This window comes from Tachyglossus aculeatus, chromosome 16 (genome assembly GCF_015852505.1).
Source record: "Tachyglossus aculeatus isolate mTacAcu1 chromosome 16, mTacAcu1.pri, whole genome shotgun sequence".
Classification (NCBI taxonomy): Eukaryota; Metazoa; Chordata; class Mammalia; order Monotremata; family Tachyglossidae; genus Tachyglossus; species Tachyglossus aculeatus.
Window position 1 is genome coordinate 6936780 of NC_052081.1, and position 15721 is coordinate 6952500.

Here is a 15721-nt window from a genome sequence, read left to right on the forward strand (position 1 = left end):
AAGTTCCCCTACAATCCTTGTCAAAGTTAAACATTTACCTCCTTTCCCTTGAGGAGACTGGGTGGGGTTTCTGGGCCAACTCCAATAGGAATGGCTTTGAAATGGCGCAAGATATCCTTGACTAAGTGGTTCCTCAAGTCCCTTCCAGCCCCCTGGAGATTCAGTCTTCAGGGTTTCCCACTACATATTCTTGACCAAAACCAAGACTGTGGAAAGACTTCAAACAGTAGTTGTTTACTGAGTGCCTGCTGTATGCAGAGCTTTCTATTAAGTAGTTGGGAGCAGGCAACAGAGTTAAAAGGTATCACTCCTGTCCTCAAGGGTTCAGTATATATCATATTTCTCCCCACCTACCCAGCACCACTCCTTGTTTCTTGGGTGGAAGGGGAAAGCGAATCCCCTAGCTTTTTATTTTTTGCTATTTTAATGGTATATTTTCAAATTTGGAAGCCATATAGATGCTACACTCAGTCTCCCTTACAGATTCTTATTCTAGATTTATCTCCTTGATTTCTCTTTGTTCCGCTTTGTTTAGGCTTCCTCTTTTCAGCAATGTCTGATTCATTTTTCACATATCCCGGGGTTGGACAAAAGTGGGGAGAGTGGAGAAGCTGAGAAGGAGGAGCGATGTGTGTTTTTTTTCCCCGGCCCTCCTCCTTCCTCTGCTCCAGGGAACCACTTTCATAATCCCTCCCTGAATCCCAAATGGCTATGTGGAGTGATGAGTGGGCGTGACCAGTAATAGGGATGTGCAAAACTGCCATGTAATGCTGAGGGAACAATTAATCTAGTCTATCACTACTGTTGCGCTTCATTTCCCTCTTTGCTCTTTCCTTCTTTGTTGGGTTTTCTAAAGGAGATTTTTTTTCCTCCTCTCTTCGCAGGCTGGCTGTACTCTATAGACAAACCAGGCAACTATTCAACAAGCGGTTTCTCTTTTCTCTTTCCAACTTCCTCTTGCCTTATAATTGACCTGCGTCTGTGCCCATTCCTTTGGTTTCGGCCACCAAACTATCTTGGAGTGTTCTTTTCCCTCCCTCCCTCCCCTCCACCCCATACTTTTTAAACACTCTCCTTTCTTCAGTCCACAAAACAAATCCTTTCCCTTTCTGCTTCAGTATTCCCTTGACCCATATCTTATCTACTTTCCTCCAAAGATCATTTCTCCATCTCTCAATCGTATCAGTGGGTAATAGAGACATTATATTTGCTTTCTGGCTCACCACTTCCTCTAAGGTGAATGAAAATTGACCACCCCTTCTAGTGTGGGTATGGAATCTAGGAACAGGAACTTGGAACAGGAACTTGAGAGGGAAGGAACTGGCAATGCCAGCAAGTGTAGGCACTCCTCCAGGACACCTCCCAAACCTAGAAAGCTGAGCATGGAATGAAAATGAAAGTATCCGAATCTGTATTTCTCCCATGGCATTTCCTTATAATGCTATATTCATATATTGTCCCAGGCAGGACTTTTTTCTTTTCTTGAAGGACTGCACCAGAATAGCAGAGTGAACAATTTCATTTTAAAGGGGCTTAATGAATGACAAAAAGATATAAACATAGGGAAGGGGGTATCAACGGTCCAGAATAAAGGGACGGAGTGATAGAGCAATCCTTTAAGCTAGGGAAAAAGGATTTTGAAGAGCCACTCTGCCCTTACCACAAACAGATATTCAGAGGCTCCCAACTCCAATTTCTAGGACCAACATTACTGATAATCTCATCTAGCTCTTCTCTGTTAATTATCACAGGCAAGTTTTAGCCTGAGTGTCAGTAGTTTCTAAATGTTTTTGTTGAAGAACAAAATCATTTGTTGTAAGTCAAATCCACTTGGATCCCTCACTAATATTTTGATCTGATAGTTTTCCATCTCTTTCCAATCAAATCTTTCTTTAGTGATACTAATAAGGAACAAAACTCACAGGCTTGAGTTTGATCCTTTCTACTATCTAACATCTCTCTGTGAAAATGTTATTGAGGAGCCTTACTGGCCAAGGGGCTGGTAGCAGATCAGAAGAGGAGATATGCAAGGCATGAACAAGAGGTCCCAATGGAGAAAAGGCCCCCATTGGAAAGCTCAGTGATTTAAGCTTTTTAAGTGCTCAATTATATTGACATTAAACTGAATAATGAATGTTTGCCTGCATACATAAATAGATGTGTCTACACGATCAAAGCCAACTCTACAATATGTATGTACACACCCACACAATTATTTTTAATTTTCAAAGACAATCTAATGACAGTGAGATCCTATCCACGCATACACTTTTGGCTGCAAAGATTGGTGCATGATTGCACTTAGTACAGAGTTTTGCACCCACTAAGCTCTCAGTAAATACCATTGGTTGATTGACAAGACACTCCACCATTGTCCTTTGCTTCACTAATGTGTATGTCACTTGCCATGCCAGTTACAGCTTTCAAATCCACCCGTTGGTATTCCGATGTCCCCAGACCCTCTGCTCGAGGGGAGAACTTTTCTACATAGTGTAGTTTCAAATCACAAAGGTTATTCTTCATTCTACTTCACCTTCCATCTCTTCATTAGTTTCCCTTAGCTTTGCAACCTCTTCCTATCTCCTAATCTTCCAGCACAGAAACCTAAGCAACCTACGGGTTGGTTTGGCACATTGTAAGCAATGACAGTCTGGTTATTCACATTTGCAGAATGAGAACTGGTAATGGTTTGAGCAAAGTATGCTGATATGGGAGAAATTGTCTCAATTTTGAGTGTGTTTTTAATTATGTAAGTATTATTTAGGCTAAGAATTGCATTCTTCATTGTTTCCAGAAAGTGACAATTAAACGTGTCTGTTGGTTCCCACTCTAATTAGGTGATTCGAAAGGGCTGGTTAACCATCAACAACATTGGCATCATGAAAGGAGGATCCAAGGAGTACTGGTTTGTTCTGACTGCTGAGAGCTTATCCTGGTATAAAGATGATGAGGTAAGGAATATAGTCATTTATATACTTACTTTTGGATTTCCAAAATTCTTACCTTATGGCATATTAAAATTAAAACAATTTTAATACTAGATACACACATACACATTTGTACATATATATGTACATGCATATGTATACACACACACACACACACACACAGGAGCAAGAATACAGTAGGGTAAAAGCAAGAAATTTCACATCTGCCCTTAGTTTAATGAAAGTTATTTTTGAGGCTGTTGCTGTGAAAGAGGTTGGAGGCGAAAGCCTTAAAAAAATGTGGGGATGGCCCCAACTACTCTGTCAAAGATTCTTAAGGAGCTATAATACATGAGCCAAACTCTCCTCACCGCAGAGGAGGACAAGCTGTTGTAAATCCATGATTCACAGGTAGGGTCACGTGACCTAACTTTGTGTTTCCAGCTTATTGGCAGGTCGAGCACCATTTGGGAACAGGCGAGTGGGCACTCTGAGCACATAGCTCCTCTTTAAGATCTCCCTTTATGTATCAGAGAGGGAGTGAGATGGATACTGAGAGTATCTGCAGAGACAATCCCCGTTAGGTGTTCTCTACCTGAAGCACATTTAAGCCTGGTTCCAACAGAGAATACAAGATAGGGTGGAGGGAAAGCTATTTTTCCTCTGTGGTTCTGGGAGAGTGCCTGGAGAAGTCGGGGAGAAGGAACGGGAGATGTCAGGAAAGAATAACAGCCACTGTATGTAAGTGCTTTGAGTGCCTAATAATGTGTCAAAAAGCACAAATGATGGTGGTTTTTACTGACTTTTGGTTTCATATTTGATCCCTTTCCTGTGCTTGACTGTTTCCTCATTTAAGGCAAATGGTCACCAACATGTGGACTACCATTTATTCATAGCAGTAGCAGTTAAAGTGCTCCAGCTCTGCTTCTCCTCAGGTTTCAGTAGATTTGGCTAGACTTAACAGTGTATGATGCTGATTATTTAGGCTGAAAGAATCAGCTTCGGGGTTGACAAGTTCACACTTTTGGCCTGATAAACTTTCAAGGCCTTGCTAATATAACACTTGAATGCTATGCAATGAGGAACCATTGTGCCTGTATTACTGCTGCTGCTATTACTACTACTAAATAAACTTGTTGCTTCCACTAAAGAAAATAACCCCTATTTTAAAAGGAGCTTACGGAAATGTTTATGAGGTTGGATAATTTCAGAGCTGTCAATGAAAAATGTTCCAGATAATCCAAGATTCAGATTCTGGGCTATTTTGGGGGAGGGATCTTTTTGTTTTGGTTTCACTTTTGGAGTGCTAAGTATAAACTCTGGCTTCCTATTGATTCTTTGGACTTACCAGAAATAACTTACAGAATTTAGAAAACAATGTGATGTAGCTGTAACTGTAAAACTAACTTAATGCTTCCACTGGGGAAAAAAAGAAAATGCAAAATCCTCTGGAATGTTTCAAGGCAAACATGTCCTATACATTCCTGTGGATGGTCCACGTATGCAGTTATACATTCATTCATAGGTTGCATTTTTTAAAAAGCTGAAAATGACTTAAACCTTTGTAAAATTTCTACCAACGAATGCATTTTTATGAAATGGAACAGAAGGAAATGAGATAGGTGACCAGAACTCTTGCTGTTATTTTCTTGCAGATACAGTTCAGGAACAGGCTTCCAGGGAATTTTGTTCCAAGAATAGGGAGGAGAAAAAAGGCAGGAAAGAGAAGGGCTGAGGCAGATTGGGAGAGACATACAACGTTCTCAGTTCAGAGCATGTTTTAAAGCATCACGGCTTCTAGTGCGTCTCCTAGGTAGAAAGTAACTCAGTGTGTTAACTTTCTGTCTGTGTGTAATAGCCAGCAAAAATACGTATTACTCTGAGTAGTAAACAAGCATTTGGTTTGAGTAATATGAGCTTGTTATAAACTAGTTACTCCCAGCGCACTGTAGCCAGGGAGCACCACCCAAAATGGATATAGCTACATAGGAAGTACTGAAGACAAGTATGTGTCTGATAAACAACTTTAAATATAGAAAAGAGATGCAGCAATGATTAAGTATCATCATTATCATCATAATGATAAGCAGTTGCATGAGAAGCAGCATGGCTCAGTGGAAAGAGCGTGGGCTGGAAGTCAGAGGTCAGGGGTTTGAATTCTGGCTCAGCTACTTGTCAGCTGTGTGACCTTGGGCAAGCCACTTAACTTCTCTGTTCCTCAGTTACCTCATCTGTAAAATCAGGATGAAGACTGTGAGCCCCACGTGGGACAACCTGATCACCTTGTATCCCCCCAGAGCTTAGAACAGTGCTTTGCACATATTTAGCGCTTAACAAATACCATCATCATCATCATCATGACTTCCCCAAGGTCACCCAAAGGGAAACTGGCAGGTTCTTGGGATTAGAACCCAGGTCCTCCGACTCTCAAGCCTATGATCTGACCACTCTGCCACACTGCTTCTCCACAGTCTTAATTGTTCATATTAGTAACTATTTTTTAGAATTCCATTTGGGCCTTTCCACTTCCTGGAATGCTGTAGGTGGATTTTCAGTCAAAGATATTCACCACTGATGACCCAAACCTAGCAGGGAGAACTGAGACTAAAGCCTAGGTTCCCAAGAGCATTTTTCTTTCCACCAGAAGCAGTGTGGCCTAGCCGGGGCCTGGGCGTCAAAGGACCTGGATTCTAATCCCAGCTCTGCTGCTTGACTGCTGTGTGACCTTGAGCAAGTCACCTAACTTCTCTGTGCCTCAATTCCCTCATCTACAAAATGGAGATTCAATACCTGTTCTCCCTCCTACTTAGACTGTGAGCCTCATGTGGGACCTGATTATTTTGTATATATAATGCTTGGCACATAGTAAGCACTTAGCAAATACCACAGTAGTTGTTGTTGTTATTGTTATTATTAGCAGCCCAACACGCAGGGCAATTTGAAGAAATAAGTTACTTTGCTATCCCAAAGTGCAGTATAGGTATATTTGTATTGTTCATACTCATAGGTGGCCTGACTGAACAAAGGAAAAGTCTATGTTCATGAATTCTACATCTCTGATTTCTGCTGCAATCTGGTTTATTTTCATCTCGATAACAATTTTGTGCATCTAATTGTTTTTAAGTTGTGAGTATGAGCATAGGTAATGGAATCACATTTTGGAACCTCCGTTTCATCCTTACTTAATTTTTGTGCCCCTGGAGAATTTAATTGGGCTTCTCTTGCTGCTCTTCTCCTCTGGTATTAACGTCTTAGACATCATTTGAAATGGAAATATAGCTTTGTGTCTTCTCCATTGGCGAATTGTCCCAGTTTTATGAAAATTTCAGAGATAGATACAACATTTTTCTGTTCTACTTTAAAGATATATTTGTAACATGGTAACTTCATGGTTATCTTTCAAAATTACCAAAATCAAAGCACTGGGGTCAAACTTCGTCTACTTGAAAGCAAAGATTTCAGCATTCAGCTGGCCACAGTTTGTGTTTAGGCACAGGTGAGTGAGGTAAAATAATGAGTTTTTCCTGAAAGTCCTGCAGTAGCCAGTCAAGTTAAATGACTAATTTGAAGAGGGCCAAGATTGTTGGGACAGAAACATTTTGGTCTTCATCATTTGCGTATTATGTCTCTCTTACATGTGAGCACACTAGACTGTGAGCTCTTTGCCAGCAGGGAATGTGACTAGCAACTTTGTTGTATTGTACTCTCCCAAATGCTTAGTACAGTTCTGCACTCAATAAGTGCTCTTCCTTGATTGACAGATTGCCCGCACAGATCATTACTGTCCATGACTCTTGCTGAAGCACTGCAAGAAGAGTGAACTTCATACTTTGTTTTGTAACATTAGCTTTATCTCTTGATTAAATGCAAATGTTGACCCTGTTTCGGTAAGAGGGCACAGTGATCCCTGAAAACAGGAAATGGTCAGTTGTATCCTCTTGCTCTTATTTTGCATTGCTGAAGTAATATTTAATATTGTTGAAACATGATCAGCACACCCAAGCTTTTTTTCATCCAAGCAGTCCTGAATTAGACCAGGCATAAACAGGTATATGAAGAACACTTTTTTAGTGGAGAGAAGTAGTTAGTGCTCAATAAATGAATTGATTTATTGATAATACTAGGAAAGAGATTTGGAAGAGAAGTAGGGAAGAAGAGGGGGAAAATAGGACATTTTGTGTTCAAACAATTTGGGTCAGTTCTACTGGACAGTTCTACTGCAGTTAATCCAAATAAGATTTAGAAGCAAAGTGCTTTCAGATTTTCACAGCAGTAAGTCTCAACTTGAGCCCTTTAAATAGATTACTGCTCAAAGCAAGTTCTAGCATGCTCTTGGTATCAAAAAAGAAAGTTCAATTGAAGTCTTTGAGCCACTGCCTAATCATACTGTGATTTTAATGTTTATAACCCCTTTGTTAGTTCATTTTAGATTATTAAAAAATTGCATTACTACTGAGGTGATAAAGGCGTAATAATAGGATTTTAGGGGACTGTAAGCAAATTGTACAGCCTCATATTGCTATGTTTAAAGAAAACTCCAGAAAAGCAATGGAACAGGGAAATTTTTTTACCATCCCCTCTGATGACAAATCCTAAGCTCCATTTTTTGTGGTTTGAGGTGTTTGGATAACATGATAAGGAGATTATTTGGCGTTACCCTGCTGTTTATGCAGCATTGTTTTTGTAGTTCAGAATAACATGGGGCAAACACATTTCTCCTGGGAGGGAATAGAAACACAAGCAAATATCTTTGGGTTTTGTTCCCGGATGTTCAAAGTTGTAGCCTGGGCGGGAGAGGAGAATAGGAGGGAATGATATACTGGAATCCTCATTTCCCTTTCATTTTTCATTTTCACTCAGCTTTCCCAGTCTGAATATTTTGCTGGAAAGTGGTAGAGAGAGGATCATATAGTGTTAACTCATCACTCTATGTACTTTCATTTCCCAGAAGAGCCAAATATTTGTAGGGTGATGAAAATACCCATGCTTTCCAATCCAATCAAAACGGACAACATCACATATGTTATTTGTTCCCTTCACCCTTCTAAAGAGTTAGGAGAATGATACTATATTTTCCTGGCAATTTCAGTTCTTCAAAGTTTGGCTTTTTAGTCATTAAACACCTGAAAGATTATTTAAAATGTTGGAAAAGCTTGCTTCGAAGCCATCTTCTTATTTTCTTGTGAGGCCAGGTTGAGGCCTAGAGGTTCATTAATAGAGCTTTGAAGACATCGGGTGCAGCGTCTGCAAAATAACTTTTGTTTGGATAACTATTTTCTCCCTTCTGTTTTCCTCTAGAATCTATTGGGGCAGTAATTTTTCTGTGGTTGCTTAGGACTGTTGGGGAACCCTGGGAGTTGTTGAACAACTACTCAAAGACGGCTCTTTATGGAGTGGAGCTTTTTGCATCATTCCTACTTGTGAAAATTGAAAGTTTCTGCCGAGTTAAAAAAATACCATGTAAAATATTCAGGGAGACGATAGAACAGTAAGGTATTTATGTTTAGAGAAGTTCATTCGGGCCTCCAATTTGGTGAGTGGTTTCATGGGAAAAATTCAGCGGCATCATTTGTTTCATACTGATTTATTTTAACTAAGGATATATTTTCCCAAGGCCAGATTTCAAAATTTGTTCTTTGTGTTGTTATGTAAAATATTTTGTTTTAATTGTCTCTATACAGCTTACTTTTGGATTAAGCTATTTTAAAGGATATAATTTAAAATTTTGCAAAAATTAAATAAAGCCATGCAACTTGTATTACAGTAGAAAACCACTATAATACAAGCTGTATGGCTTTATTTAAAATTGAGTATGAAATGTTTTGATAACTTAATCGTTAGTAATATTGGAATAATAATAGACCTAAAGGTTGTTTTTTTTCTTCTTTTTTCCAATCCATCCAATCACTCATTTCCATGGAACAAAAAGGATGTGGTTTTTAGTTGTGGTGCGCAGAGAATGTGTGGGTCAACTCTGTAGTATACGCTTCCCAGCATCTAGTACAGTGCCCTGCACATAGTAGCACTCGATAAATGCCCTTGATTGATTGGTTACTTTAGGAATATTGAAAAGACTATAGCCAAAGTTGATAAATCCCCACATTCCCACAGTTCTCCTTTAAACTTGTCTCAATTTGTAAATTTATCTTATTCTAGTTAATGAGCTATTACCTGAAGGTTAGGCCTACCTTCAAATTGTAGAGGGGAAAAAAAAGAAAAATACCTTGCCTTCCTTCTTCCCTCCTCCATTTATTTCAATTCCTGTACTTGATGAGTGAAGTTGAATATATCTCAAATATTACAGAAAATTGAAATTGCACATTGCAGTAGAGTATTCTTGTGATTATTTTTCCACCATAAAAGTTGGAGCACAAAGGCCATTTCTTATGTTAAGCTCCTGTGGTAAACTGTATTTCAGGAAAGAAAAATGTAAGATTTTCCATTTCGTGCCTTTTGGTGGGACGACAGATGGAATGAGGAACAGTGACCTCAACAATGATTAAAAATGTAGTACCGTGCCCTTCTCTTTGGACTATTTTACCTGTGCTAGTGAAAAACATTTATCAAATTTCCCCCACCTCCTGATGTGATCCCTTAAATTGATTTAGTTAGTTTCTGTTAGTCATCTTACAGAAAGATGAGTGTACCCTATGAAGCCAAATAGCATTGAGGGAACCATTTGTTCATTCTCAGCCATGCGTCCAAATGAGATGGAGATGTATTTTGTTGTGTGGATCACAAGGGTGCCGCAAAACAGTTCGCAAAAAAAACCAAAAACATAGTTAGTGCATCAATCATAACAACTAGAGAAAGAGTACTATAAAAAGCACAGAAAAAATTTCAGAAATGGGTTTTATTATATTTTGTAGGCACCACTCAACTCTGGGTGGGTTTTGATGCTCTAACGAAATTAAATCAAGCTGATAATAATAATATACACGGTTTATGTATTGAACCAACAGGCTGACATTCCCAGATACCACCTCCTCCCTCGCTTTCGACCTTTCCCCGTCCCCTTTTTATTGTTTGGTTGTAGCTCTTGGTGTTGATGCTATGGTTTGAGAAGAGCCGCCTTCAGTGGCTGGTTGTCACTCAGGCTGGGTTGTCATGTGACTGCCTGTCTGTGCCTGCTGTACAGGTGAGAGGATGTTCTGCACAGCAAGTGTAGACAGGCAGACACATGACAACTCCGTCCAGCCAGTCCCATGGTTCCATCACAGTTCCTTTGCTCATGGGCTGACACAATCGATTTAGACCACTCCAGACTTGGGGACTTTTCTCTTTATTTTTTTTCCCCTTATTTTATTTTATTTTATTTTATTTTTGGTAGGGAAGGGAAGAAAAACACACAACAAATTAAACCTTAAAACATTATGGAATTACGGAACAAGTATGACATTTGATTTTATTTTTTTTTTTAAAGTGAACATATTACATTTGCTCTAGATGTACCAACGTGGATGTCACTAAACAGAACACTTATATTGAAAACTGGAAAAAAAAAAAAGACTAGACACATGGTTTATTTTTAAATCCAGCTCATGCAACAGTTTGCCCACATGCACTCACAGTGCGAGTAATTGAACCAGATGTTTCTACTCTTCTTGTAAACAGTAGATATTTGAAGGCTGAAGTTCAAGATAAAGATGTGTTTATACATGTTGTTTAGGAGCGCAGGAATAACATAACCTTGCTGTGAAAAAGAAAATTGTCGCATAGGTGGAAGAATCAGCCTTTTCCAACATGTCTCAAGAACACGGACTATTTGGCCCAAATAGGCCCTACTTTGGTATCTGACGGATTTACTCTAGGACTTGCCAAGGGAACACATTTTACCAATATTTTGCTAAGCTCCAGCAAATGATTTAAATTTCTTATTTTCCTTGAAATGCAAACTTTCCAACTGGATGCTAAAATAAAAGTGTAGCCTTGGGCTTAAATTATGAGTCTTTCAATTAACTGCAGAGTATGCCGTAAATCAAAAGTATATAAACAAGCACTCTCTTCAGAAATAAGGAAGTTCAAATGTATTTTGAAAGTTGTTAGTGCTATCCTTGTTTTCTTAACATAAAACAGGACCTTAGACCCCCAAAATACCCTTTAATTTAAAATATGGTTTTTGAAAAAAAATAAAACCTAGCACTTCTGATTTTCTTTATTTCTGACTTGTGTGAAGTAGAATTTTCTTTAAAAATGCTGAATAACGCTGCTGTAAAAACTCACTATTCTATAGCTCTTAACAAGTTTCCTTCTCTTTTTAAACCAAATGCAAATCTCTCAACCATACAGTAAACAGGATTTATCATGTAAGGATCAGATTTCTCAAAGGCAAAGTAGAAAATTTTCAAGTGCTTTTAAAAAAAGTTAAAGAAGCTTTTTTAAATATTAAAAAGTTCAAGTTCTTTTAGCTGTTGACCTGTGAAATTACTTAGCTCAAGGAGAAGCATTTGTGAATGACAGAATAGTTTTGAAATGTGTAAATTGCAATTTTCTACGAACCTGGAAATTTGGTATTTAATGAGGTTAGTAAATTGTAAATGAAATTGAATGTTCTTTATTTGTTATAGTCCCAGTAGAGTATTAGTGGTTCTGCCTCAGCACCAGGAAACAAAAGTATTTCACAAAATTTTAAAGAAATGAATTTAGCCACCTTTTAAATGTTCTCAATCTTGAAAGAAGTTAGAACTAAGTACTATAAAATTTCATTTTGCCACAACTATGATGGGCATTATTTAAAGAGAACAAAAGGAATCATGGGTTAGTTCATTTTATGTAATTTAAAAATAATGAAAGCCATTCAGTGTAGCTTTGCATTCTTTTTCCTTATTACTAATTTAACTTAGGTGAATGTTGCAGCCCTCCCCTTGCCTCCCCCGAAAGAGGACCTATTGGCGATTCAGAAATATTTTGCCCTCCTGTACCATGAATGAAATGCCTGAGAGCCTGTAGCGCAAAGTACTATGTAGACATTTTCATAAGCCATCCTAGTATAATGGAGAAAAATGACTGTGATTATTTTGCAGGAAGCACTTTTTTTTAAGGCAGAAGACAAATTGATATAGAGGTTTATCCTTACATAAGTTTTATGATGTTTGGTCCACAGGTAGGATCCTGCAAGGGATAATTGGACTGTTTAATTCTCAGTTGTATTTATAGGGTAAAAGGTGTTTACCTTTTGGTACAGAGTGAATCTGACTTCCTAACACCTTTTTGTCCTACAGTTAAATAAAAACAAAGTGAAATATTTCATGACATGTTAGGCTCTTCAAAGAAAGTTATCTATAATGATTTATCATACTCCTTAGTACAATGCACGGCCTTTTGATTCACTTCTATGGATCACCTTTTGGAGCTTGTGTGTCTTGATCATGAGAAAAGAAACATGAGAAAGATTTGTACTGTTTTAACTTCTTAAATTATATGTATACGTACAAAGCAGAACTATATTAGTTACCCTAAGGAACCAGCCTTTGCTGGTTAGGGTTAAGATGTGGTTCTTAATTTAGACCCTCTTAGAACAATGGATAATGTTTTCTATCTGGAGGCCTCTTCATATAGGCGAACCTATATGTTCAGATAAGCTGCAGTACCAAGGCCCACTGGATTAAATTAAGAGAGTTTCCATCTTAAATCAGGAATTTCCTGTCTTTTGAGGGTGAAAGCCTGCCCCTAATGTTATTTGAAGTTGAGTTTTCGGGGCGATGAACTTGTAGAGAACTGCAGAAAGGAAGGAGAGTGGAGTTTGTGCATTTTAAGGAGAAAAGAAAAAGGGTCATTCTTAGAGACAAGATACTATCTAACGGGGAATATCTTGTTTTAGTGGTGATGGGGTCTAACGGGAAATGAATGAATGGATTCCGTTACATTATTTTTCTACATTACCAAACTGACCTCTTAGTGTTTCTTTCCTTATTTAATTAAAACGTTTGGACAGAAATGAAAAAAGCACTACAATCCAGAGTTTTGTGCTTAAGGCATTTCCCCACGGAGCTGAAATACTTGGGTGGTCTGAAAGAGGGAGATAGGGGTGAGTAGTATATTTTAGACCTTTTAAAATATAAACACATTAGCCAGGGCCGATATCCTGACTACCACGGATGAACTTCAAACTTAACGAGTTAAGGCAGAAAAAAGATCAGTGGATTTCTTGCTCTGGTAAGCAGTGTTCCTTTGTTTCGGAGGCCTAGTGAATTTTTTTGTGTATGCTACAAAAAATTAAGAGACCGTTACATTGCTCTCTGAATTAAGGAATAAAGTTCTGTAAATTAAAGTCCTGAATCACCCTTCCTCCGAAATGGGAGAGAAAAATTCTCTTAAACATCTATATAATGTTACTCATCAGGCACTGATGGAATTATAACTAAAAATACATTTCATTTCTATGAAGATAGTTGGTTCCTAATAATCCTGTTGTCTCTGGGAAGATTATTTATTTGATTTTTCTCAGCTTATACTCCCCACCAAATTTAAAGATTTGCAGTGCTGGTACTGTTGGTTAGTCAGGCTAGAAATTCATTCATACATTGTCTTCCATTAAAATATTTTATCTGCTTTTAAAAGTCATCTCACCACCTCATATTTCTCCTCCAAACATTTGGCGGGAGGTAGAAATGTAGACAAGCTTAGTGGTGTATTCCAATGTATGTATTCATGATATGTGCATTTACAAACAGCCTCAACTACATTCAGTAGAGATTTATATTAAAATGCCATAAAATTTGAAGACCCAGTACCAGCCCTCCCTTTGCTAAACCACTGATAACGAAGGATAGGTTTTTAGAAATAAGTGTCTTTCCTCACACTGTGGATATTAGAATTTCCTTGCTATTTCTTGCTGACATAGTCTTTCTCCTCTTATCTTTTCTTGCATATTTCAGTCTCCCTCCCTTTTAGTTAAATTCATGCTTAGGATGAAATTCCTTTCAGCCTCCAGACGAAAAGTAAGCAGGAGAGTAAATAGACAGAGGAAGCGTGGGGGTTAGCTTCCTAAAAACAGAGAGGTCATTTAATGTAAAGATTGATGCTACTGATGGACCAGGGGTGAAAGTACACCATTCCCACATGCTAGTTAACTTCCCTTTCTAATTAAGAGAAGTAGATTCTAGCTCTTTTCATTTTATAACAATAATGGCTTCATGCGATAGCATTCTAGCATTGGATCTGTTTATTTACGTGGCTGTGAAAGAAGAAAAAACTAGGGCTCTAGTGCCCTAATAAATTACACAGTTAATTACCAAATATTCCAAGAAGTGAGTTTAATGGAAACTACCAGCTTGCCAATTTCAAATTCTGATTTTGAAGTAAAAACTCAGTGTGATAGTTTTAGTAGTGTGAAAGAGTCTAAAACCAAGAGATCATTTTTGGCCTCTCTAAAAACACCATAAAATAAATAGGATTTCCAGGATATAAAAAATGTTGATAAAAACCACTTTCACACAGTAAAGCATAATAAATTAAGGAAATCTGAAAAAAAATTGTAAAATTCCGTTACTCCTTTTTTCCTCTATAGTAATTGTAATGGCTGGCATTAATAATAATTCTATATAAAATGAGGTTTTGAAGCCTCTGAAAATATTATTTGACTTGATAGTAGAAATTCAGAAAAAAATGGTTTGCACAATCATAAACGGTCAATATAGAAGTAACCATTTTAGCAACAACATCACATCACTATTGTGTAATCTAACTACAGGACACATCAAAAAATGGAGGGAAAAATATAATTGATCTAGAAGCTTTTGGGTAGGTAAGAGGAAGCATTAGAGACACATTCTCTCTACGTGAGTTGCATGATGGCCTATGTGGAAAAATTAGTACTAGGGTAATAATCCTGAAAGGATCATGGTATTCCTGAGCCCAGAGGTGGGGGGAAATGAATTTTTTGGTTAAATGCGTGGCAAATTCTGTTTCTGAATTTAGATTCTTTAGGGATATTTGTTAAGAGTCTAAAGCACAAAAAGTATAGAAATTGCACAGTTATTTTCATTTCAAGGGTGCAAATGTCAGTTCAATATAGAAGAGTTTTGGGACTTTTGGGGGGACCTTTCCCCATGGGGATAGGGGGTTGGTTTTAAGCTGCAGTAGTTTTGTTACCAGTGTTAACTTTAAGGGAGCTGAGTCTGAAGTTCAGCTGGTATCATATTGCAGCCCAGACTTTTGGTATTATTCTCTCCATGGGGATTTCATTCAGCTTGAGGGCTCTCTCCCCTTCCACCCCCACCACCTCCCTCTTCTTCTCCTCCTTTCCAGGGCAGCTGGAGATTCACCAAAGAAAACTTCTGCATTCATTTTCAAATTCCTTTTTTATCAGTGGGATTCTAGACAAAGTAACTTATCGTTTGAAAGGCTCAGAGGAAAAGCCACAGTATAAAATATGGACAGGAGGGTTCAGCTGATGAGCAGCAATCAAATATTCCCTCATTCATCCTGTACTACTCAGATGTAGATCGAGGCGCTCAAAATTACTGTTTCCATTTACTAAGTAGATTGCCCACTCAGTCCACTTGGTTTTGGTGGTCTTTTTAGGGCAAGTTCTTTCTACTTTCTACTTTCTAACTCTCTACTTTGCAAAAAAAAAAAAAATTGTCAAACTCTTTTTATTGTTAGTCACTTTTTATTACTATAAGTTTATATATGTTTTTTCATTTACATTTGCTCTAAGTAACTGTAACTGTTAGAATATCTTCCCCAACAATTACGTTTTTAGGAATATGATAACTAATCGAACTATTGTTTTTTTCAGTAAGTTTCAGAAGTGTATTGCCCATCCCTCATTTTAGAATGTTTGAATGGGA

General features: G+C 37.9%; 1 protein-coding gene across 10 annotated transcripts in view; it reads left to right on the forward strand.

The window, feature by feature from the left end:
* DNM3 (dynamin 3) overlaps nt 1-15721 on the forward strand; it is a 346807-nt gene that overhangs the window by 149252 nt on the left and 181834 nt on the right. For all 10 annotated transcript variants that reach the window (XM_038758051.1, XM_038758053.1, XM_038758044.1 and 7 more), the window contains one exon: nt 2838-2951. In XM_038758051.1, coding sequence (XP_038613979.1) covers nt 2838-2951 — 114 coding nt within the window. The remainder of the gene's footprint in view (nt 1-2837; nt 2952-15721) is intronic.